This window comes from Eublepharis macularius, chromosome 1 (genome assembly GCF_028583425.1).
Source record: "Eublepharis macularius isolate TG4126 chromosome 1, MPM_Emac_v1.0, whole genome shotgun sequence".
In the NCBI taxonomy this organism is placed as follows: domain Eukaryota; kingdom Metazoa; phylum Chordata; class Lepidosauria; order Squamata; family Eublepharidae; genus Eublepharis; species Eublepharis macularius.
In genome coordinates, this window is record NC_072790.1 from 134,260,092 (window position 1) to 134,285,494 (window position 25,403).

The 25,403-nt window shown below is 40.1% G+C and overlaps 1 protein-coding gene across 4 annotated transcripts in view; it reads left to right on the top strand.

Moving 5' to 3' along the window:
- The window catches only part of ZDHHC14 (zinc finger DHHC-type palmitoyltransferase 14), a 97,892-nt gene that overhangs the window by 9,111 nt on the left and 63,378 nt on the right, over positions 1-25,403 (top strand). For 2 of the 4 annotated variants that reach the window (XM_054969967.1, XM_054969980.1), the window contains exon 2: positions 20,151-20,323. In XM_054969967.1, coding sequence (XP_054825942.1) covers positions 20,151-20,323 — 173 coding nt within the window. The remainder of the gene's footprint in view (positions 1-20,150; positions 20,324-25,403) is intronic. The other 2 variants (XM_054969974.1, XM_054969986.1) reach the window with 1 other exon arrangement.

A 25,403-nucleotide genomic window follows, 5' to 3' on the forward strand; every position in this document is an offset into this window, starting at 1 on the left:
CGATGGCCAATTAATTTGGTCAGTTGATACTATTCTTCTGAGGAATTTTCTAGAAAAAAGACAAATATCCGTATAAACATTGAATAATTAAGACAGTTTCTCACAAAACAAGTTATATGCAACCCATTAAGCAAGAATATTTAGTGTTGCATACAAAATACAATACTAAGTCTATAGCTAGTATCTAATTTTAAAGCAAGCAAACAGTTTAAAGCATTTGCCAATTCCAATTAGTGACATCTTGCCCAAAAGAATTCATCATTGAAGGAAGTCTAACAATATCAGGACTTTCATTAATGTAGAACAATAATGTTAACTGTTTTGCAATGAATTTATCAGGCTTTGGGAATTTTTTGTGGACTGTAAATGAAAAGTTTCTTCTCCATCCATGCTTCATATCACACAGTCATGTACTAGAAAGGCATATTGTTTTCTATTTCCAAGGAATTTCTAATCTTACAGCAGACAGATGGGAGAATGAACAATCTCACTTTCAGTTGGATATGGAAATGTTTCACTGTTGATCCTGTGGGATCTTTACAGCATTTGGCCCATTCCATCTTGTTGAGTCATTGGGAACTTCCAGTGGGTATAAAAGGAGTGACTTTTCACTGGTTTCAGTTCCTTCTGTGTGTCTGCACTTGGCAAGTGGTGGTAGGAGATGCCAAATCAGCATCTTGTGAATTGCCATGTGGGTTTTTGCTCTGGAATTTCCCCCTGTGATTTTATGGGAGACCAATTGGTGAGATTGTCTTTAGGTTTGGAATTGGGTACCATCAGTATGATTAAGACACCAAGCTAGATATTTCATTGAGCTTCCTGAAGTAGCTATCACTGTATTATGCTGGTCGACTCAAGTGGCTAAACAGAAGAAACTGAAACTGAGTCTAGATATGGAGGCAATGCTAGAAGGTAAGGTTCAGGAGGAGAATGTATTACCAGTTCTAAGAAGGATTATCTTTGTCCCCAGCAGATTCGCTTTAAGACTTTGAGGATACTCTTAAATCTTGCCCTGCTGATGTGAAAAGCAGGTGGTGGTGTTGCTAAGAGTACTGTTTTTCAGTTACATCTGGCTCATAAACTGTGTTCCTATTTAGGCTTGGTTGGTCAATATGGCCACACGGATCCATTCTAATGTATCCCAAAGGCTGGATTACTGCAATTTACATATGTAGAGTTGCCCTGGAAGACAATTTGGACATTTCATTTAGTACAGCAAAAGCTGCTTATTTGATGAATAGAACAAATTTTTTCAGTCATATTGGACAAGTTATTAGATCAACTGCATCAGTTGCTAATCTGTTACAGAGCTTAGTTTAAGGTGTTGATTTAGCCATTAAATCCTTCCATATATATGAATGGCTGCCTTTTTCTATATGAGCTCATGCATCAGCTCAGTTCTTACTAGCAGTATCTACTCTTTGTCCCTTCTATTAAGGAGGTGTGATACCACTCAAAATAAGGGGCCTAACCCCGCAGAGATGTGCCCTTGTAACCATGCTGTCAAAGAAGAGTCAGCACTCAGGAGATGCCAGAGTTATCCTTTTAATTGGCTCACTTCTAATCAGACATTTCCAAGTTTAACAGTCACCCTGTAACCAGGCTGAATTGCCCATTAATACCACCATCTTCTGTCCCCCATGTTCTCTTACTCTCCTTCCCTGTTTCTAACTGGTCCTAGCCAGGTATTCTGGCTTCCCTCAGCTGGACTTCCCTCAGCTGGACTCTTTTTATCATCCTCCTTCTGGACCTGCCCTGTGCCTATTCCCGAGTACATTCCCCCCCTCCCAAGCAGAACTTTGCCCTCAGTTACGTCTTTTCTCCTATCTGGTCCTGCCATACTTTTACCAACCACTAGGGTGCCTCCTTCTGCTTTGTTTCAGGGACTGCTGGCATACTTAGGACAGTGCCCATCTTCCACTCCTTCTTCCCCAGAGGTCTGGTGCCCATAGGTTTCACAGGAGATTAGATCAGATGCAGCTAGACTATGGCTTTTTTGGTGATGGCGCCATTCATGGGGAATGGACTGTCAAATGACATGAGGACCACAGTATCTTTCTTTCAAAAGAACTTGTAAGCCAGTACTATTTTGGAGGATTTTCTGTTGAATCTTGAATTATGCTTTGATTTTTAGATTCATTTTTTGCTATGCTGGTGGATTAACGAATATGGATGATTCTATGGAAAATATGGAATGAGTATTTTTATGAAAATACTTATCTTGATCTTAAATGGGTATTGCTATGTATGTTGCATATTGTATGGAAACCTCCTTAAGCCTCAAGGGAAAGGGTGGGGGTGGGGGGCAAATACTTTAAATAGATTTCATCTCTAACGTTCAGATACGAATTGGAATTCAATAGCTCTAATACTGCACATGTACATTTGATGCATAGCTTGTATTTTGGGTTACACAGCTGTGTGAAGTCAAGTTTGTGAGAATGTAGATATCACAAGAATATAGTATGTCCATGTAGAATCCAAGCATTGTATATTTTGGTAAGTCTGCCAGAATTTAAGGAATACAACATACATAGCTGACCTGAATTCCATTTTTGACAGTTTGGCATGGCATAGTACATAGAAAGCAGCAGAGAATTTGTCTCTGTGTATTACAGTTTTTTATTTAGAAAATAAGCTTTGGCCCTTGGAGTTGCAGAGAAACCATTGAAAGTATGCAGTTGATGTGTGCAGAGCTTAGATATCAGATGAATCCTTTAATGAGTGGAACTTCCCACTGTCTGGAAAAGGGATTTCTCCAATGCATAGTACTGTCTAGCTTCCCCCATGGAGCCCTCATCTCTTTCTCCTTACCATTTAATCTGCTGTGGTCTTATTCCTTGTCATTTATTCAATTTTACCTATTTTTCACAAAATACTTTGAATTCTGCATCAAAGACTAGTAGTACTCTGCCAAAACCCCTTCAGATTTTGCATCAAGTACAATGCAAATACTGATTATCAGATTATAGATAACTGTTCTACAAAGTTGTTTGGTGACCATAGAGTCATTCCATCATTAGCAGTAAGAAAACACCTTCTGCATTTTCTGAACTTTTCCATTCCATTGCTGAAAATATTTCTGTGTGGCTGCTAGTTTGCTGGAAAATTATGCAGATCAAGAAAACATGTTCAAAGTTACTGGCCCAACTATTGGCTCAAAGTATGCCAGCCATTTTGTAGCATGAATGCACCATCTTCCTAAGAGAAGAAAGTGATACCCCAATGAATAGTGATCAAATTGCTGCCCAGTGTTTACACAAGCTTAACACAAGACTGACTGTCTCCCGTCTAACCTGAAAATCTAAAGGAGACAAGGAGCACCATTTGTGTAGTCTTCTGAGTGCAACTCTGTGCAAACATAGCAGTGGTCCCCAGCCTTTTTGAGCCTATGGTCACCTTGGAATTTTGAGAGGAGTGGTGATTGCCATGCCAAAATGGCTGCCACGGGAAGCAGAGCCAAATACAATTCTTCCCACCCCTCATTACAAGAGAATTGCCTGGCAACAATGCTGAACACATGAAGCAGCCTTATTCAGAGTTCAGTCATTGGTCTGTCATGATCAGAATTGTTTGACTAGCAAACATTCTTGGTAATATTCGATTCATGTCATTTAAATATATCTCTGGCTTTCTATATTAATAAAGCTTTTATTTAGGGGAGCTGTTTTTTAAAAAATGTTTTCCTATAAAATATGAACACTTGTTTCTGAGAGCGAAAAGGGGAATAAAAAGATATGAAGGAAAGTCTGATGAGGGAGGAGGAGAGGTTGAAGCTGAATGGAACCACTGATTATGGAAAGCCAGGTACCTACCAGTCCTCCTGGTCCTCCAGCGCCTGCAGTTGCTATTGCAGCCATAGAAAAATCTTTAATTTGAATGAGGTCAGCCAGTAACAAGCCCTGCCTTAGAATGGCCCTGCCCACGTTTTGTAAACTTGGGGTGGCAGAGAAAGAAAAGTGTGACGTCCACCCCAGTGGCCTTAGAGTAGGCACAACCCCTTTTACTGCAAGCAGCCACTCTGCATCTCATCCCTGGCCTTACTGGGTGCTTCCCACCTTTGCAATCCCCTGTGCTTCCATTAACCTGTGCTCACTGGGTGTGTCAGCTGAGGGTTTCCCTCCTGGTTGGGAGGATGTGGCGTTGGGCAAGTCGGGGCGCCATGGGTTGTCTGGCTACCCCTAGCCTTGGACAGCTCTGCCTCTGGCTTTGCTGCTCACTTTGGGACATCTGCCTCCCTCTGGATCTCTGCTCTGCTTGTAGCACATCACTGCCTCTCTTCAGGCTCGCCTTCGCCAGCCTTTCTCTCCAGATCAGCTTCTCCCTTCTCCTGCTGCGGCCGCTGCCTCACCTTTCTTGCACCCCTGCCTCCTTCTTGCTTCCTGCCTCCATCAATTGCTGTCTGCTTTGCCTACTCGTTCTCCAGCACGCACCCATTCCAGGGCTGCGCTTCTTCTCCCTTTTGAAGTCTGTGCCTCGTTGCCTTGGCCCACCCTTCCAGTGGAGCGTCTCAGGTCGGTGCTTCACAGAAGGAAATGTTAAATTGCCACAAGCAACCAGGTGACAGGATTGCTATGGCTGCCATAGTTGCTACAGCAGGAGACCACCCCCTTGCCAGCTGTTCCTGCTGCCACTCAGATGCTAATGGAAGAAAAAATGGGGGGGGGGGTTGAATTAGGGGTGATTGGAGCATCCTGGTATGATGGCATCACTTCTGGCACAACCAGAAGTGATGTCACTGGTAACACTCTAGCATTGGATCAAAACTCTATGGTTAAACCACAGAATTTTGGCCAAATGCTAGAGCATCACTGGTGATGCAGCAATGGCAATTTCAGTTGTGCCAGAAGTGACATCATTGTGTTGCTGGTGATGACATTACATTACTGGCAAGCCTCACCCCCCCCTCCAGTTAGTCTCCTGCCGGGTGCCAGTCTTGTGCTGGAAATCCTATCAGGTTTTCCATTGTGTGTATAATATATGAGGGTAATTGTGTGTATAATATAGGAGGCTTAATGTACTGATTTGCATTGCACATGAGTTCTGGTTATAGATGCATATTTAAATTGTTTCTAATTTGCAATATTAAAATGTAGCAGAGAAGTATAGTTTAAGTAATTGTTTTGACCACCTCCTCATGTGCTGTTTACAGTGGAATTCTAAGCAGATTTACTCAGAAGTATATTCCCTAATATTCAGTAGGACTTACTCTTAGGTAAGAGTGTACAGGGTTGCATTGTAAGGCATATTAACAATGTAAAGAGTCCATTCTTGTCTGTATGCATTAGCTCCCCCCCTCCATTAAGAAGCCACTGTGCCAAGTTTTTCTATATATAACTAAGAGAAAGATAATGTCTTGGCAGTGCTCATTCTTGTTCAGAAGCCAGAAAAAGTTATTTTTAAATGGGAGGAAGAAGCAAGGCCACCTAGGCCTACTTCCTTGGAGAGAAGGAGCCCTAAGGAGCCAAAAAGTTTGCATAAGCAGAGGACTGTGGTGCTGACCAGTCAGCGCTGATAGTCACTATGGAGTGGGCCTTGTTTCCCTTTGTATTGCTATGTATTAGAACTGGGTTGGTTAGTTTTTGAACCTCTGTCTAACACATCAAGATACAATGAGGGAGAAACTAGGCATTTTAGCACACAGCCAGACTGAACTCCATGTTTGCCAGGATAATGGGATAGCAGGGGTGGGTAGGACTTGCAGTGAAGGTAAGTGTGGTGAAGGATTCCTAATTTTTCTTGTTCTTGTCAGTTCTTGCCAGCAAATCCCCCTTCCCCAACAGGATGTTCTCCCATCTATGGTTGTTTATTGTTTTGGAGCACAATTGAAGGGGAAATGCTGCTTTAGTCATCCCTCTTCTGCCTGCCATTTTTCCTCTGTGTTTTTTAACATCCACATTAACATTACGAGGAAAATACAGGATTTGGAACCTGTATTTTCCTTTATATCTAGTTTAATTCTTCAGAGAGATGCTCATTCTAACCTTGGCAGCCACTCCATGGCATGATTTATTGAACTAAGGTTTACAAGGTTTACAATTTTCTGGCCTATACGGTATCCGCCCTGAGCCTGCTGATGCGGGGAGGGCGGAATATAAATCAAATCAAATAAATAAAATAAAAATAAATTTTAGAATTAGTTTACATTTAGTGTTTCATGCCTTCTTCATTTTGCCACAGCATCTTATGTCCTTGTTAATGTAAGGCCTATGTTTGTTCATTTGTTTGATTGATTTACTTTTTAGCCCACCTTTCTCTGTTGTATTGTTACTCAAATTGGGTACATATAAGGTCCTTAACTTTGAAATGTCCCCCTTGTGTGTATGTCAGGTCAAATGTGTACCTCTGGGCAATCTATATTTAGGATTACTGGTGTATACTGGAGACCCAATCTGGGCAGTGCTGGGTAGTGGAGGGAAAATGGAGAAGAAACAGGCAGGAAAATAGAACAAATTCAGCTTTGTTGGAAAAATACAACATAGAAAGCAAGACAGCATGAAGCAAATGAATGCCAAGTTCAGTGTAAACACACTCAGCTCATATGCAGTCAAACTCTATGGCCCTAAGAAAAGATACCTGAGGTCTGGATTGGTAAGGGGGCAAAAGGGAGAAAGAAATCATAAGAGCCTGATCCTTGTGGGAGGAAGAGTCCAGGAGAGTTTGGTGGAGGGGTGTGCAATGAAGAATGTGCTATGATGCTGTGCATGGTGATCCCAGGCAGTGATTGGGGGTCCAGATGTTGAAGAAGGAAATGTAATTGAAGGTTTGGAAACTGAGACCTGCTCAAAATCTTCGTAGAAAGTCCTGTGCAGCATTTTGGTCAGTAGGTGGGAAGATCCTGCTACGGAGTTACACCAGGGAAGTTGAGGCTACTTCTATGGGTAGATAAGCCCATCATTTGGGGATTTCAGCCACTCAGAATTGGGATTAGACTGAGGGGAAAAGTTTGAATTTTACTCAATGGTTTAAAATTAACTGCTGCCAAATTCAGGGGGGAAGATTTGAGGACTATTACAAGTATCTAGATGGTATTGCTAAATTTTGCAGGGGGGCTACTTCCGTATTCACATGTGGGAGCACCCAGCACCTGTTGGAATTTTCCAGGGACTCCAGCATTAATACATGTGTACTTCTTGCCTCGTCAGGAGGCAAGTAACCAGTTTGTGTGTATTGGTGACTGGGGGGAGGGTCTCAATGACTGACCAACTTGGTGGGCATCAGTATGAGCTCCTGGAAGAAGTCCCGCACCTGTAGTTTTTCTTATGTTTTCATAAGATACCCCAAGTCAGGTTTTGATCAGGCATCTGATGAAGAGAACTTGATTCTCGAAAGCTTATGCTATAATAAAATTGGTTAGTCTTAAAGGTGCTACTGGACTCTTTTTGATTTTGCTACTACAGACTAACACGGCTAACTCCTCAGGATCTATGCCCAAGTCAGGTGGAGAGCTGTGTTCTAAGGTTCCATGCATCACACGTGCACACAGGCCCGATTCACATTGGGACTATGATGCACAAAGCGAGAAGGCTTAGACCTTCCCCTGCACAATTTTTTTTGGCTTGGAGCAGCCCTGGGGGGGGGTATAACAAAACGAAGTTTATTTTTTTAAGAAGCGTATTGGTTACATAAAAGTCGTTCTTAGTTCTTCTAGTTGCTTCATCCAAACTCATTCACACAGATCTCTTGTAAGGCTTCACACACAGTTACCCTTTTTCTCTAGGCTCTATATTTCTCTCACAGAGAACTCCTCAGACAGCACACAACTAGCCTGTTTTCTTTTCACTCTCAGTTCTTTCTCTCTCAGGCGCACACACAGTTTGCCTGCTTCAAATAGAATGAATATATAGTCTCACAGACACACTCAGTTCAGGCTTCCACTCAGGTTGCCTTTCCCTCACAAATACATGAACACACTCAGGCTGCACACAGCTCGCCTCTCTTGCCCTAACTGAATCTTTTTCTCTCCCTCAGTAACTGAAAACTGCCTTCACTCCGCCCACTCTCTGTCATCAACCAATCATATCACTCACTCATCTCTCTCTTTCACCCCCCACTCTTCACCTATCTCACCAAACATTTAAAGACACATGCACCCATTTCTTGAAATCATTACAGCAACCAACCCCCCATGTAAATGGGGCTCTTTGCCCCATTGTAGAAGCATAATCTGTATCTCATCAGTAGCCCCCAGTGAAGGAAATAACACCCCACTTCTGCTACTTTCATGATGTTTTGTGTGATTTTATATTTATATGCGGGGATGTCTTGGCATGTTTCAGACACTTAAGACTAATTTGTACTTTTTTGTTGCTGCCCTGAGGACTTTTTGGGAGTTTCATGCATAGGCCCAATTCAGATTGGGAGCACAATGCATGTGGAGAAAAGGCTTCAGCCTTTCTCACCCTGAACCTTCTTCCTATTGGGGAAACTGAGATATTGCTATTTATATTTTTCAGTGGGGCTAATAGCTTCCTAAGGCCATTTCAGATCAGGAAAATGGTGCTGGGAGGAAGGCTTAAAGCCCTTTTCGCATGCATGCTGCAGTCCTGATCTGAATTGCACCTGTGTGCACCTGGGAGGAAAGGAAGTCCCCATGCATGTGTGAATCAAAGTCCTTGTGGCTGCAACAATTGTGTAATATGTGAATTGGCTCTTACTTGTTTGCAAGATACATTGTGCTGGATCCTGTTACTCCACTGAGCAAATGACAGAGGAAGGAAGTCTCTGCCAGTAGCTGAGCGGAATTGTAGGATCTAACAGAGAAATCATTTCACCTCTCTTGAACTTTATGAACCCATTTCAGTTTCATGCAGTTGAAGGATTTTTCTTTTTTTTAAAATTAATTAATTAAAAGAACTGAGTTTTATATGCCAAATAATATCAATTTTTGATAACATCAGTTGATTTCATACATGCCAAGAAAATGGGCAAAGCAAAGACACTGAAAAGAATGGCAGTTTTTTCATATACATTTTAAATACACGTAGGAAATAACTGAGTAGAAGGATCCCTATGCGTCTCATTGGAACTCTGTTTTTCTTTACCCAGCAAGAAATAGGGCTCCTTAAAAGTAGGCTCCACAGAGACTGATTGGAGCCAGTATGTGGTATTATGGCTTAAAGATGCATTATCATTTAATTTCTATAAGCTTTTCAGTTTTCTTTGGATGGAAAAATAGTTATTGCTAGAATTAAGAAAATTTCACAGATTTCTTCCCATGACCCTTTAAAACCATAGTGAGCAACTCCCACGCTGATTGCTAATTCTTACCAAGAATTCTTTTAAAATTGGTAGGCTACCGACTGTACTCATCCAATTTATTAAGAAATACAAATTTATTTGTTTTAAAATACCCTGCCCTTCTAAATTTATACACTGATCTTAGTGCATTCAGGGCAGCTTACAAACAAGAATAACAAACATATATTTGTAGCCCTTAAAGTGTTTGAATGTACACAATTTTGTATAATTTAGTTGCTTATAAGCAGAGCTATGCACATATATGATAGAGTGGAGAATATTTCCTTTAGTGCAGGGATCCCCAACCTTTTTGAGTCTGTGGGCACATTTGGAATTCTGACACAGTGTGGTGGGCACAGTCACAAAATGGCTGCCACAAAATGGCTGCTAAAGCTTACCTTCAATTACACAGTGAAGATTCTTGTGCTGTGGAAGCAGCTTCTGCCAAAGCAATGTTTTAAAAATCTGAGTAACTAATCTCAGTGGGCAAGCAGAAGCCATGCTTAACAAAAGCCCCACCTAGCCCCACCCACTTTCTAAAAACACTTGGCAGACACTGGGGACAACTGCTTTAGTGCAAAATCCAGTCACTTGCATAATATAGAATGTGTATATTTCTTTATATTAAGCAAATTTCTAGCCCTCATAGCTGCAAGAACAAAAACTGGAAGAGTTTTCCATTTCAGCTCAAATTTTAAAGAACTGATGCATTCTGGTATGATTTCCAGCAGTCAGTGTGGGAGAATTAATTCGTCATGTAAAACAATTGCCAGTATCTTCTCATTGTATCACTCCTGCCAACGGATGCATTAGGATACATTTTTCTTCCACAGGAATTTTCCAAGCATTTGAATCTTGAGTCATGCACAGGAATTGAAATAGACTGCAAAATTATTAATTCCACCACCATCAAAATAAATTTGTCAGTTCATTTTGGTTTCACTTGTTTTTGTCACAGAATTTGGAACCATAGCTCAAAATTGTAGGCAAGAAGTCCTATTAGTCTGTCTGCTGGAATATCAGAGCCACTTGTGCTACCCCAAATTAAAAAACAAACAAATCGAACTCTAAGAAGAAGACATACATTTTACCAGAATCAGCTCTGAATTGTATTACCTCTTTCTCAAGACACCTAAATAATTTGAGTCATCCTGACATAAAACTGTCATGCCCATGAAAATATTAAGAACATACTATAATTTTCTGTCCTTCCTTTTTCACCTATCTCCTTTATATCAACAAGTTTGCTTTATAGAAATATAAATAATGTTTAGCAAGAGCAATTACTAGATTCAATATCCACAGGTTAATGGCACAGCCATGGGCACACGCATGGCACCACAATATGTTAACATATTCATGGCAGACTTGGAGCAATGCTTCCTCAGCTCCCATCCACTGAAACCACTCCTATACTTAAGATTCTTGGATGACATCTTCATCATTTGGACCCATGGGAAGGAAGCCCTTGAGAGATTTCATCAGGACTTCAACAACCTTCACCCTACTATCAACCTGAGCCTGGACCACTCTACACAACAGGCACACTTCGTGGACACCACTGTACAACTACATAATGAACAGATAAATACCACCTTATACCGGAAACCCACCGACGGATACTCATATCTACATGCCTCCAGCTACCACCCTAAACATACCACTTGGTCAATTGTCTACAGCCAAGCCTTACGTTACAATCATATCTTCTCCAGTGCTCTTGATCGGGACTCCCACTTATGAGATTTACAACAAGCATTTTTGGGGCTACAGTACCCATCAAATGAAATGAGGAAACAAATCGACAGGGCCAGACTAGTACCCAGAAACAGCCTGCTCCAGGACAAACGTAAAGGAACTAACAACAGAACACCACTGATTGTTACCTATAGTTCCCAGCTCAAACCCATCCAACATATCATCAGTGATCTACAACCCATCCTGGAAAATGATGTCTCTCTCTCACAAGCACTGGGTGGAAGACCTGTCCTTGCCTACAGACAAGGACCTTAAACGACTTCTCACTTACAACCATGAATCGGCTAGCTGAGTCACCAACACAGGTACCAGACCCTGCAACAGATCCAGATCCCAGCTCTGCCCTCATATCTACCCAGGAAATACAATTACAGGACCCAATGGCGTTAACTACACTATCTTTGGCTCTTACAGCTGCTCATCCTTCAACGTGATATATGCCCTCGTGTGCCAACAATGTCCATCTGCTCTGTACATTGGACAAACCAGCCAACCTCTGTGCAAAAGAATAAATGGACACAAATCTGACATTAAAAATGGCAACATCCAGAAACCAGTGGGAGAACACTTCAATCTATCAGGACATTCCATCAAGGACTTAGACGTTACTGTAGTTCAACAGAAACCTTTCAAAAACAGAATCCAACAGGAAGGTGCTGAATTGGAATTCATATGTAAATTTGACTCAGTCAGGCTTGGATTGAATAGAGACTATGAATGGTTATCTCATTATCAGAAGATCCAGAGGAGTTAACCGTGTTAGTCTGTAGTAGCAAAAATAGAAAAGAGTCCAGTAGCATCTGAAGAAGAGAACTGTGATTCTCGAAAGCTTATGCTACAGTAAAGTTGGTTAGTCTTAAAGGTGCTATTGGACTCTTTTCTATTTTCATTATCAGAAGTAACTGATTTCATTATCAGAAGCAAACTGATCCCATTATCAGAAGCCACTGATTGCATCTACTCCCCTCTCCACCTATATATCTGACCAGTTCCTTCTTACCCTTCATGCATACCCTCCAGTTTCTTCTTACTCTCCAAAGAGAACTGTGATTCTCGAAAGCTTGTGCTACAGTAAAGTTGGTTAGTCTTAAAGGTGCTACTGGACTGTTTTCTATTTAAATACTTGTATAACTACTTCTAAGTCTGAAGGAACAGCTAACTTGCATTTGGAGCTGTCCCTGAAACTTTCTGTATATTCAGCCTGAATTAGAACATTCAAAGCCTGTTTTGAAATAGGGCGTATGAATGTGATATGTACTTTTGAACCTCTCTTTCCTGTCAGCCTAATCCTTCGCCCCCCTCCCCAACCTAGTGTTGTGAGATAAGGGGAAGCGACCCTGAAACAGTAGAGAGGATTGGAATGGATGAACCTGGCAGAGACCAACAAGCATTTTGGAGTAAAGGGGAAAGGCAAAAGAGGAGGAGAAAGAGCAGAGAGGGGCCAGAGACACCATGATCTCATCTGCCCTACAAAAGAGGGGGCCAAAGATGGGCCAGGTAGGGTTCTATTTTACATCATCAGTGGAGCTTTCCTGCTAAGCAGCCTGCTTAGGCAGTCCTTGCATGCAACAAAGTTTGGTCAACTTTGGGGTGAGTATAGGGTTGCCAGATCCCCCAAACCCCTTGGTGGGAGATGTGGGACCCAGCTCCTACCTTGTACTTTTCCCTTTCGCGCTCCTGGCTTGCTCAATGACATCACTTCTGGGAAGTGAACTCATCATGTGGGTTATGGGCTGCCCCAGAGGGCTGAATTGGGCCACTGTGGAGTGCAGGAGCACTCCAGCACCCTCTAGCGGCCCAATTTGGGCCGAATCGGGCCTGATTCCAGCCAAACTTGGCCCAAATTGGGCATGCCCTAGGAGTGAATATCTGTGAGCTAAATTCTGTTTTCATAAACAGCTGACAGTTGAAATAAAACATTATGTCTGAACTGAGCCTATTTGAGGCTGCCTTTGAAGATTGTTCAGACAATTTTAGAAACATTATTGCTGTTCAAATAGGGATGCAAGTAGGGATGCAAGTAGTGTACAAACCTAAGCAACCGAAAGGCACTTCATGCTCAAGAGAACATTTGAACATCTTATCTAGCTGAGATACAAAAGAAAAAGAAGGGTGAAACTGAAGTATTCAGTGGCAACAACACAGCAATTTATGTGTGGCTATTCAATAAAAACCATTCACTGTGCACAATCCTACTTTTCAGCTGTATTACTTAAAGCTAATTTGACTTCAGACACTAATGGACTCAGAATAGCATTAGAAGCTATGAGAACTGGAAGACACAGAAGTTGTTGTTGGGTAATACATTTGTTCGTTGCGGCAGGATTGTAAGTTCACAGATATCTTCTGAGCAATATAGAAAAAAGGAATTTGGGAACATATGAAGTGGCTTCATACAGTCCAGACCATTAGCCCATCTAGTTTAGTGTTCTAACTAGCAGCAACTGTCCAATAGTCCCAGGCAGAGGATTCTCCCATACTCAAGGTGTGAGACTAAATCTGGGACCTTCTGAATGCACAGTACATGCATTTGAAACCTGCAACAATGATCTAATTTGATTTAGAGAAGAATAGTGCTTCCAAAGTGCCTAGCAGTAAATGATGAGTAAGGAAGTAAGACAGCAGTGAGGAGAAATAAGAGAAGAAGAATGGGAAACTTCCATTTATTCCCTGCTCACCTCTCCTTAGTTTCCATTTGTAATTATGTGCATATAAGATAGTATGTTGTCAATGAGTATGCAATTAAATATGTATTTGAAAGTATTAAAGAATAAGACTGTGCAACACAAAGGACGTGTGGTTATATGAACAAATTAATGAATGGGGAAGAGAGAATGTAAAAGAAGCAACTTTCTATATTCCCTGTTCTGTCCTATTATGTTGGATTTTGCTATTTTCAGTTCGTCCTGTTATAAATGCCAAAATGGGGATTAGATAAAACTGTTAAGTTTGGCCTGGAGATTGTAGATGACTATACAGAAACATCTGGCAAGTATATGTCCTACAGTTACGATGATTAGCGTGTTCTTTTTGCTTGAAATGTGTTTACTTCTTAAAAAAGACTTATATGTCTAATGCACATTTTGTTCATTTCCTGTTATACAAAACAGTTGACCTGTAGATTTAGCACTCTGCTTTGATTTCAAACTTTGACAACATTTATTAAAAATATTGTTTGCATTTCCCATCTACTGTCTGGAGGATGAACTATTCTGACAGAATAGTTAACAAGGAAAATACCCGGTTGCAGTTAGGCAGATAATTTTGTATAGTTCCAGGACCATATCCAAACTTAGCTGGTTTTAATATAGTTTTATGTGATATTATTGTTCATCATAGTTTATACTCATGTTTGCATTATTTTCAGTTTTTGAAAATGGATCTCTCTTTGAGAAATCTAAAACTGAATTTGAAATAGCCCTTTGTACAAATGATGAACATGTTATTTCTAAAATGTATAAACTTTTGTTGAGAAGAAGAGCAAGTAAAAGAATGTATGATTAAATGGGTGAAAATTGTGGACATGTTATATTAATGGAGCAATGGGAAAATATGTGGACAAGAGGGCTGAAATTTACATTAAGCTCCAGTATTAAAGAAATTTTTTACAAAATGATGTATCGTTGGTATATGAGTCGTGAAAAATTCTCTAGAATGTATAAGGGGGCATCAGATGTATGTTGGAAATGTGCTAAACAAGAAGGGACATTTTTGCGGTGGACATGTAAGAAAGCAAAGAGTTTTTGGTTGTAGATACAATCATTGATGCAGAAGATTTTGAAGATTAAACTTCAGCTGAAACCAGAGACTTTTCTGTTGGGAATAATGGACAGCCAGTTGGGAAAAAGTTTTAGATCACTGTTTTTATACTTTATTATAGTAGCAAGAGTACTTTATGCACAAAAGTGGAAAACTACAACATTGCCTACAGTGGAGGAATGGTTGACAAAAGTTTTGGAGTTTGCATTAATGGCAAAACTTACTGCATTAATTAGAGAAAGGACATTAGTTAACTTCTTTAAAGCTGAAATTAAATCTTCCCTTTTTAAATAGGATTCTCCTATCCCACGCAGCTTCAGATTTTTTTTTCCTCAAGGCCACTTCCAGATTGATTACTCTCATTTGGAGTGAATCAGAGGACTCTTGCAAGGAACGAATGTCTTGCTGTGACATTAAAGCCATATGAAGTGCATTCTCAGCTTTTGCATTCGTTTTAGTTATTTCAAGCTTTATTTCAGCCAACTGATTCGAGAGTGGTTGGATTAAATCGGACATCTGCTTTAAAAGGGCTTGCTGCAATTTAGCGAATTGCTGGTTTAGGGACTCAGAAAGATTAATTACCGCTGCGTCAGCTCCAAAAGTTCCGTCCACCATCTTGCCCTCTGCCGAGCTGCGGCTTTGTTGTGTGTCGGAGGTCTCTTCTGGGAGAAGAAACTGCTGGCACTTAGCTGCTCTAATAGGCGACTTTTTCTTCCCCGATTCTTGTCCCCTCGTTCCTTGCTTTTTATAGTTTAGAAAGCTTTAACAAGCGAGATTCCAGGTCGGAGGGAGACGGAGCTCCTTCAGCACGCGTCCATCTACACGGAGACCGACGCCACGCCCCCATTAGTTAACTTCTTGACTGAATGGAAACCGTTAATAGACTTTTTGCATGAAATGGATAACAAGAATTTGTTGACATCTGGATTTATGGATTAAGAAACATGAGCAATATTAAAAAGAGGGGGTTTGTGACTAACTTAGAATAAATGGGACTCTAGAAATGATATATACTTGTTGCGGAGAAAATTGGAAGTCAACTTGTAGTATAATTTAGGGTTTTTTTGTTTTCTTTTTTCTTTTCCTCTTAATTTTATAGATATACGTATTGTTAGTGTGTCATGTTTAGAATTGTGGTTTTTTTCTTATTCTCTATGTTTATTGTTTATTATGTTATGGTGTATAGTTTATAGTTTAAATAAAGAAAATTCAAAGATCAAAAGAAAATAAAGATCTCTCTTATTCTACAAGCAAAGAGGTATTCTTAGTATGAATTAGCATAGAAATTTAGAGGATGCTACAGATTGCACTTATCCAGATCTAAAGAAAGTAAAAATGCTTAAAACTGCTATTAAAATGGATGAAATGATTCTATGCCTTTTATTCTTAGCATCTTCTTTTTCTGGTTGTTAAGCTGTAGGGATAAATTAAGCTATCAAAGAAGAAGAGCTATAATGTCCTCTGCCATTTATTCACTTCTCCGTAGAATATTGACCAGATTCATCATTTTGATTTTGTAGTTACTGCTCAACTAATTATAGCAGAAGTGAATATAACTGAAATCGTAATAAAATTTTCAATGGGAACAAGGTGTGAAATTTTACAGAATTTGATTCCTAAATCTCACATGTATGGGTTCTTCCTCGTTTAGATTTTTCCAGTTTTTAAGATCCCAATTTTCTTTTGTTTATCATGTAGTAAGTGATTGTATTTCTGTGCTGTTAGTGTCCTTTAGTTATGTAAACAAGCTTGTTGAGAGAATTGTTTTTTATGTGCTGAATGTCCTACAAAGTATAATAACTTATGTCACTGTGGTCTTATGAAATTACTGTGGTTCTTCTAATGAACACTCGCAATTAATCCTTTCTATATTAGAGTTCTTGCTGTGTTGCTTTACTTTCTTGCCTTTTATTTTTCTACAAATTTCAGCATCCTTTTAAAGAAGGGGGTCACACAGATTTAAAATTATTGGACCAAAGCAAGACTATGATATCTTAGGCATGTTTAGGTTTAATTTTTGGAGGTTTTCATATTCAAATTAAGATCTTGTTTCCCCTGAAATTGTACTGTTTAGCTCTGTATGTCACCTTTCTGAACAAATGGTTTTATATAAATTTTTTTTGTAACCAGGTCCATTCATATTTTATTAAGATAGTTAATTGTAGTTGTAATATGTTGAGGAAATATTACTATACTATGTTTGATGAACTTCTGTCACATATATTGCCAAATGACATTTAAGAGAACTTATAATAAGAAATCTACATAATACCTGTTTGTATTAATTTTAATGGGAAAAGTTTTCAGTTTTATCTAAAGGAAAAAATAGATGTATAAGTTCTCTGTATACCAGTACTGTATGGTCCTACAGTCTCTGTTGCTTTTAGGCCTGATGTAGATGTTTTCCCAATGTCTTAATCATGTTTAAGAGAAGAGGACATGCCCTGGGAGTTCATGTCCTATTACTCCCTCCCATGCAAATTCATCTCTCCTTTCCCTTTTCACCATGATGTAGCATTATGTCAAATTAAAGCTAAACAAGTTAGTTATGAAGCATAACTGGAAACTGAAGGTTGAGCCTGATTTGCAAAGCATGCTTAAAATAATGGTGATTGTTAACATTAATGGAGGCATGAAGCTGCTGAAGATATAAGGGATGGAGTAAATTGTTTCAGCCAATGTTAGGGATGTTCTCATTCTCTTAACCATATAGGACGCATATTCAGTAGAGTCTTCAGCATCTGTATTGGCTACCAATTTACTTCTGAGCTGCATTCAAAGTGTGGATTTTTGCTTGTTTTATAACCCATCATGGCCTGGGATCCATATACTGTAGAGACAATATCTCTTGATACGATTTGTTCACAATGGATAAGAGCTTATTCCATATTCCTTTGCTAAAGGAAGTTTGTAGGTTTGCCAGGTTCTTGCTCATAGTGAGCAGTCTCCCAGCTATTGCAGCCTTTGCCGACTGTTCGCTGGCAATCTGTGGGAGAAGGCAGGTCACCTGGAGGTGACTTGCTATCAGTGGGAACCTGGCAAGGTGGCCAGGGAAATGGTTGCGAAAATGCTGTTTTGGGCTGATTTCTAAAGAATCTGCCCTGGTGTGACAGCAGCATTTCCAGGTTACTCTGGAAGTGATGTCATTGTGGAGCACTGGCAGCACATACACGCAAAGAGAAGAAAGGTGAGTGCTTACCGCCACCCCCTGTCCCCCTCCTGCCAGTTGCCAGAAGTAAGAATGGTGGCTATAAGGTATAAGGCATTCACTGTTGTTGCCCTGAATTTTAGAAGGCCCTCCTAATTGCTTCTCTTTTGTTCTTTCATAGAAAAGATGCAAATAATTCTTATACTGTAGGACATTTGGTTGTTTAGGTTTGTTGTAATACGTTTTTTTTAAAGATACTTTTATGAATTAGCTGTTTTAATATGGGAATTTAAATATGTATGTTAATGTTATTTAAAGCCACGTTCAACTGAGTGAGGAAAGGTGACCTATTATTTGAGAACAAAGTTTGTGGAATAAAATTTCTACTGTATCCATAGTAAGCTGGTGCAGAATTAAATACACATTCCTGTGATTAGTTATGAGAGAAAATCTTAAACATATGTCATATGTAAATATATTGATTTCATTGCATACCCTTTCAACCTGTACAAAAAGATTTGCACGTGTGCTAATGAATACTGACATTCACAAAGTAAACCAGATATTTTTGTACAATTTTGATAATTTAAGTTGTATTACAAATTCTAGTATATGAACCAAGATAATCTAAAATCTAATCGTGCAATACTGTCTAAATTTATACAGCAGGAATAGAGTTCTGAGTCTGTAACTTCCTTCTGTATAGGTATGCCATAGAATATAAAACACTAAGGATGCTGTTTTCTTTGAACCCATTATTATATTTTAAATCTGGTAACAGTAAAATATTTCTCATGGAAAAGTGCTGTCATACATGACCACCTTTGTAGACCATATATGTTGTGCAAGTACAGGCTTTATATTTTATAACATGGGGCAGGGGAGACTGAAAAATAAAATATGGGCATAGTATATTTTAATCATACTTATATATACATGGAACATGAAAAGGAGTATATACCATTTATATAATTGTGAATATATCTTTTTATTGATTTTTTCATATAATAAAGTGTAAGTCCTTCATGTTAATGTATTATTTTACTTTAGTGTCCCTTTTTAGCCAAATGCTGCAAAATTGGAAGGAAGCAAAAGAAAAAAAATTAATCCCTTTCTTGTTTAGAATATATACCCACCCTCTACCCCAGCTTCCCAATAAGAGATCAGGAGTAGAGATGGGCACGAACTGAAATATGAACCAAAGTTTGTGACGAACCAGGTTGGTTTGTGGTTCGTGAACTGGCGGTTTGTCAGAGCCCATTTCTGATGAACCACCACGAACTTTAGTCTGGTTCGTTTGGTTCATTTTTTGGTTCATCACTGCAGACAGCCTAGCGCTGAGCAATCAGTTTCCTAGGCAACAGGGGATGGACTTCCTGCAGACCTTCTGCTGGCCCGGAAGTGGCCTTCTGCTGGTCCAGAAGTGATGATTTGCTGACCTGGATGTGACGTTTTCACAAACCAAATGAACCGGTTCGCGAACCAGGGCAGGTTCGTGAAAGTTCGTGGTTCATGAAATGCGGTGAACCACGTGGTTTGTTTTTTTCCTGGTTCGTGCCCATCTCTAATCAGGAGTGGTTTTCAGATGTCTTATCCTGTTCCCTTAATTGCAGGGAGAATTAAATTACGAAACTGAGAGATCCTATGTTTATTTAAACAAATGTTTATTTGAAAAATTCAGCCTTGGAAATCCTCAGGCTCCCTATCCATCTACTTCTGCACAGTTTAGGAACTTAAGACTTCCTAGGTTGTAACAAACCATTTTGTCTATAATACAAACAAGATTTAAGTTCTTCTTGTCTGAAAATTACTAAGATACCTCTGACACTCCAAGATAAAGTATGGGGAGGGCAGGCTGAGCCTGCTTTTGATTTCTCCTTGGTTACAGTTCTGTGGGGGAAGAAAGGGAATTATGCTATATATATATATATATATATATATATATATATATATATATATATATATATATATATATATAAAACAAATAAAACGGGAGCTGAGCTGTTTGTGTGCTTCATGGAGATATCAATCCTCTGATGTGTTATTTGCTAGAATAGATCTTAAAACCATGTTTTAGTCACTTAAAAGATTTGAGAAGCTTTCATTATTATAATAAGGAATTGGTGGTATTTACATTTGTGCAAAGCAGTAGTTCCCCTTCTTCCAGCAATGCAAGTAAAGGAACTGACTTTTATGGTATTGTATCACAGGTAGTATTACACTTATTTTTTTCCCTATTTTGCAGTTGTCCATATTTATCAGATCAGATTACACCTGCTATTCCTGCAGTAGGCGCACTTCTATTCTTTTTTGTGACGGGGACCTTGCTACGTACTAGCTTCAGTGATCCTGGAGTCCTGCCCCGTGCAACACCAGATGAAGCAGCAGATCTGGAAAGACAAATAGGTAACACAGAAGGTCTGTTGTTATCCCTTCAATTTCTTTGTAAGTGTGTGTTGTATGGTAGCACCATCTATTGTTTTTTAAAAAGAGAGATGAATTTGATAATATTACAACTGTTGTTGTAGTATGTGGAGTGCAATTTGAACTGGATTTTCAGTTTTGATTTAGAGGATAGTGATGATTTTCACAATTTATAATTTGTTTAATTTGAATATAATGGAACACTGTTCGTTTTGTTGAATCTGAAAGTCATGGAGGAAATTGGAATGTGCGAGGGAAGAGAAGGGAAGGCAGAACCACGCAAGTCAAGGCCAATTATGTCCAATGTCCAAATTATGGGTTGACTGCTAAGTATGAACCAGGTTGGTGTAGTATCAATATACAGAATTTTTATACAGAAACAAATTCCTAGTCTGTCATTAAGCTCACTGGTTGACCTTGGGCCAGTCTGTCTCTGTTAGTCTAACCTTGTATGCTCCCATGAGTTCTTTGGAGAAATGGAGAGATTAAAAACGGTTGTCAGGTCCCCCTAAGCCAAAACTGGAGGGTGGGGAGGCATGGGGGCAACAGGTACTCACTCACCTGTGTGCATGCACAAACCATGTGCCCCTGCATCCCCTGGTGATGGTGTCATTTTTGGCATGACCTAGAAGCAATGCGTCATGTCAGGAGCAGATTTTTTAAAAAATTATCCCCAAACAAAGAAAAGATTATATTTGGGCCAATTAAAAAAAAAAATCAACCCTGGCATGATCTGTCAGTTCTGGGTTGCACCGGGAATGATAATAATCACCAAAGGATTAATCAAAAAATTCTCACCTTATAAGGCATGCAAATTAAAGAAAATAAAGTCTCAATGTAGGTCCGGTAGCGAGAACTGGAGAAAATCCAATGTCGGGGTGTGACAAGGCACGTCCTGTTTTGGAAACTGCAGGCGTCGATGAGCAAGCTGCAGTGTTCAAGCTAGAAAATCATCAGAAGTGCGAGGACGAAGTTCCTGTGGAAAGCAGAGCCGTAAAATGATCCAAGGCAAGGCAGAGCCGTAATTAGATCAAAGGCAACGAGCCACACCGGCCTCTTTTTTTCTTTCACTCGTTTCAGATATTTAAATCTTTCTTCAGGCCATAGCATAAACACTGTTCAAAAGTCTAAGACAATCCTAATTACTGTTGCAAGGAACTGGATATCGACTTGCTGCTTTTACACCGGTGAGCGAGCCGCTATTATGCAGCTGTGATGTAGGCTGTGATATTCTTTGACTTGCTGCTTTATTTATTGAGATTGCACATCCATATGAAATGTGGTCTTTGTAACTGCTTTGAGGAAGGGGCATCCAGAAACGGGAACCTCTTGCTGGCAAACCCATCAGCGGTTACACAATTCATTCTTGAAATTTCATTGTTACAAATTGATGTTCTGTGGGGTAACTTTGTACCTCTGTGTATCTTGCAAGTCTTGAAGTATTTGTATCATTATTAGACCCTTGGAGGGCATATTTTGAATTATTCACGCCTGTTGTTGATATTGTATTAAATTGTTTTTGCTTGTGTGCAATATAAAGAATTTTGCTTACTCTGGAAGCAAGTATTGTACTGGGAGGGCTAAGTGCTCTTCCTTTCTCCGACTGGGAGGGCGCTTTTCACTCGCTAGTATTTGGAGCTTGGTTAGCCAACTGCTTCTAGTAGAGTAACGTGAAGAGGTGTAATAAAGTTTGTTTCTAATTTTTTGTATATTGAAATTGAGCTACGTTTTATTTAAGTTTAGTTAGTTGGTCACGGTGTGATATTTGGTAGGGTAGCTTTACCGTGTCTCTCTCGACCGTTTGGACTATTTAAAAAATATATTGCAAAAGCCCTGGTGGCCTGAGGGGGTGGTGGCTACTTCTGGTGCCAAAAAAAGCAGTGCAGTTTGAAAAGCATGTAGCTACTGCTGCTCAGGGCTCTATCCCAATAGATGTCAGTTTGCCCAGAGGGTACCAGTCTCTGCCTCCTGGTTCTGGGTCAGCCCAAGTGGGGATTTCTGATTTGGAATGGGGGGGGGGGTTAGGTGTGGGTGGTGGAGCTGCTCCATTTAGGCTTTCCCATACAAAGTCTTCCCCATGTGTTCATGTTTGATCTTTTTTTTAAAAAAATCAACCCTTATATTAATATAGCAATATCAACATGCAAAAAAACTAAAAGGGTGGGTATGCTGTGACATCACTGATGATGCCAACAATGACAACAGCACCCTCACCTGAAAATCCTGATTGTTTAAGCACATACAAAACAAAACAAACAGATTCCTCAACTGTAAAAATGCTGAGGGACATGCGGAAGAACTGTACCCAAACAGATTCCGATTGACTGTTAAGAAAATCAGGAATAAGTTGAGTGTGTGGTAAAGCCCTTTGTAGTTGTGGTAAAACTGTCAAGTGTGTTTAGTTACAATTGATATGTTGGTGGCACTCCTTTAATAACAGTGGTGTAGCAACTATGAGTTGTACCTTGTTACCGTAAAGATTTTTTTATTAAGTATTTATTTGATTTAAGAGCTGATGCTTTATATGGATCTGCCTCAAAGACTGGAAGTTACAGTTAGTACCAAATCCAGGAATACACATTTGGGGGGAGAGGGAGTGCACCAGTTGCAAATGACAGATATACCCTAACCCCAGCAAGATCTGGGAAAGTCCGTATCTTAGAGAACTTGTTATATATGTTGAATTTGCCAAAGTTCAATCACTGGGGAGTACTGGGGAAAAAAACTCTAATGAAATATTTTCTCTATTAGAATGAGTGAAATGCTTAATTACGTATCAAAATATGCCGCTAGTTTTATTGTGAACATAGCCCTTTTCCTGACCAAATAACATATTTTATCCACTGCAAAGCTTGTTTTTCTGTTAAACTATTTTTCCTATTATTCAGATTAGGGGCGTGCACCCAACAAAATGTGGGAAATCTGGATCTGGGTTTCAGGGATCCCCCCAAAAAATCAGGATTCCTGAAATCCAGGATGATTTGGTTAAGACAGATCAGAAAATCTTCGATTAATTCAGCTATTACTGCCTACAGGGAAAACTGTCTGGGGGCTATCCAGGGGGCTGAGAGACATTTTTCAAGTAAACTTTGCAGATTTGCAGGCAACCTACTCTTGACTGTCATCTGAAGACCCCCCCCCCCCCAAGTTTCAGGAAGATTGGACCCTGGGGTCCAATTCTGTGGGCCCCTGATGAAGGTACCTCCAGCCATTTGCCATTGTATCCTGTAGGGGAGACCTTTCCAAGCAGGCTCTCAGGCAGAGACACACAGGGGCAAGACTGCCAGTGGCCAAAAGCACAGTCCTCCTAACTGCAGCCTAAACTCAGAGAAAGCCCAACTGGAGTACAGTGAAGCAAGGGAATGGATGGAATCCCCTCAGAACCAAAGTGAATCAAAGGGATCAACATCAAATCAGAGAACCATGTAAAAACAGAGAATTCCACCCAAACCAAACTGAAGCAAGGGACACTGTTGCAACTTAGTCCAACTGAACCAGTGTCATTCACAGAAGCCAGGCAGACAAGGAGAGCTCCTGCATGGATTGGCCACTCACTTCCCCCTCTTTCCTTCTCCTCCTCTCTTGGAAAAAAAAGCAGGAGAAGGCCAGGAAAGAGCCAGCCAGAGGCTGAAGCCATGTTTCCTGCATTTACCGGAATTTAATTGGACATCTGGATCCAGGTTCCTGGATTGGATCCAGGATTCTCTGATTTGATTTGAGAAAAAGCAGATTTAGCCAGATCAGCAAAAATCTGGGATTTTTTCCTGAATCCTAGATCCAGATTGCACACCTCTAGTTCAGATAGCAAAAAGTAAGGTACTTGTGCTAACGTAGCATAGTGTGCATCAACCTTCAGTTTTCTCACAAGTATTGGGTTTATTTACAATTTAGTTTGTAGAAAACTAAGGCATTTATAACTTTTAAATTCCATAGTTACATGAAATATTTATTTACTTTATTTATATCCCACCTTTTCTCCCCAGTTGGGACCCAAAGTAGCTTACATCATTCTCTTATTCATTTTATCCTCAAAACAACTCTGAAGTCATTTAGGCCGAGAGGGAGTGACTGGCCCAAAGTGACTCAGTGAGATTTCAAGGCAGAGCGGAGATTCAAACCTGGGTCTCCCAGATCATAGTCCAGTACTCCAACCACTATACCACACTAGCTCTCATATTGCAATTGCAATTATATATGTTGTCAGTTATAAATGATGCATATTATGTTGTTAAAGCAGTAAAATTAGTTCAGGTTTGTTAGGACATATTGCACATATTTCAGTAGAATGTTATGTTTTTTATTCCTCTGCTTCTTTGGAATATCCAAAAGGCCCTTTGGGGTGGGAGAAAACCCCTTCTTCTTCGTCTTCATTTTCTTCTTTGTTGTCTTCTTCTTCATTGTTATCATCTTCTTCGTCTTCTTCTTGCTAACAGCAAGATTGATTCAGCTGTTGTCTACTCCAAAATTCTGAGAGGAGAGATGAAAGTTTGTCCTCTGTCTAGATGACTTTCATCTGTAAGTTGATAGGGGTTACCTGAAAGCTGCATTGAGTCTGAGAACTTTTTCATTAGTTTTGGCTGTGAAATAATTGAAATTATGCTGACTCTTACTAATGCCAGGAGATATACAGGGAGTAGTAACTCAGTAACACTGATTTATGCATGTACATTCTGCAGTGGCGTATGATGATGTCACTAAGATCCAGAAGTGACAGCTTCTTGCCAGGACCAATTCTCCAGTGGTCCTAGCAGTGGGGCAGTCTTTACTCTTAGGATATAGCTCCTCCTCTCCAAAGGCAGGGCCAATCAGCTGATTTTGATCCTGGAGGGGAGGGGCTTGTCCCTGGAATCACCAGTCTTTCTGGCCCTTCTTCCCAAGTAGGACATCATCGGTAGTGCTCTGCAGAGTGCAACGATCCTGGTGAAGAAAAAACTGCCAGAGATGAGCCGGGAGTGGTGGCATGTGCCTGTAATCCCAGTACTCAGGGAGGCCGAGGCCAACAGGCTGTTTTGTCCAGAGCGACAGCAAGCATTAGAGCCAGAGGTCCCTAGGTTCTCCTAGGTTCAACGGCCAT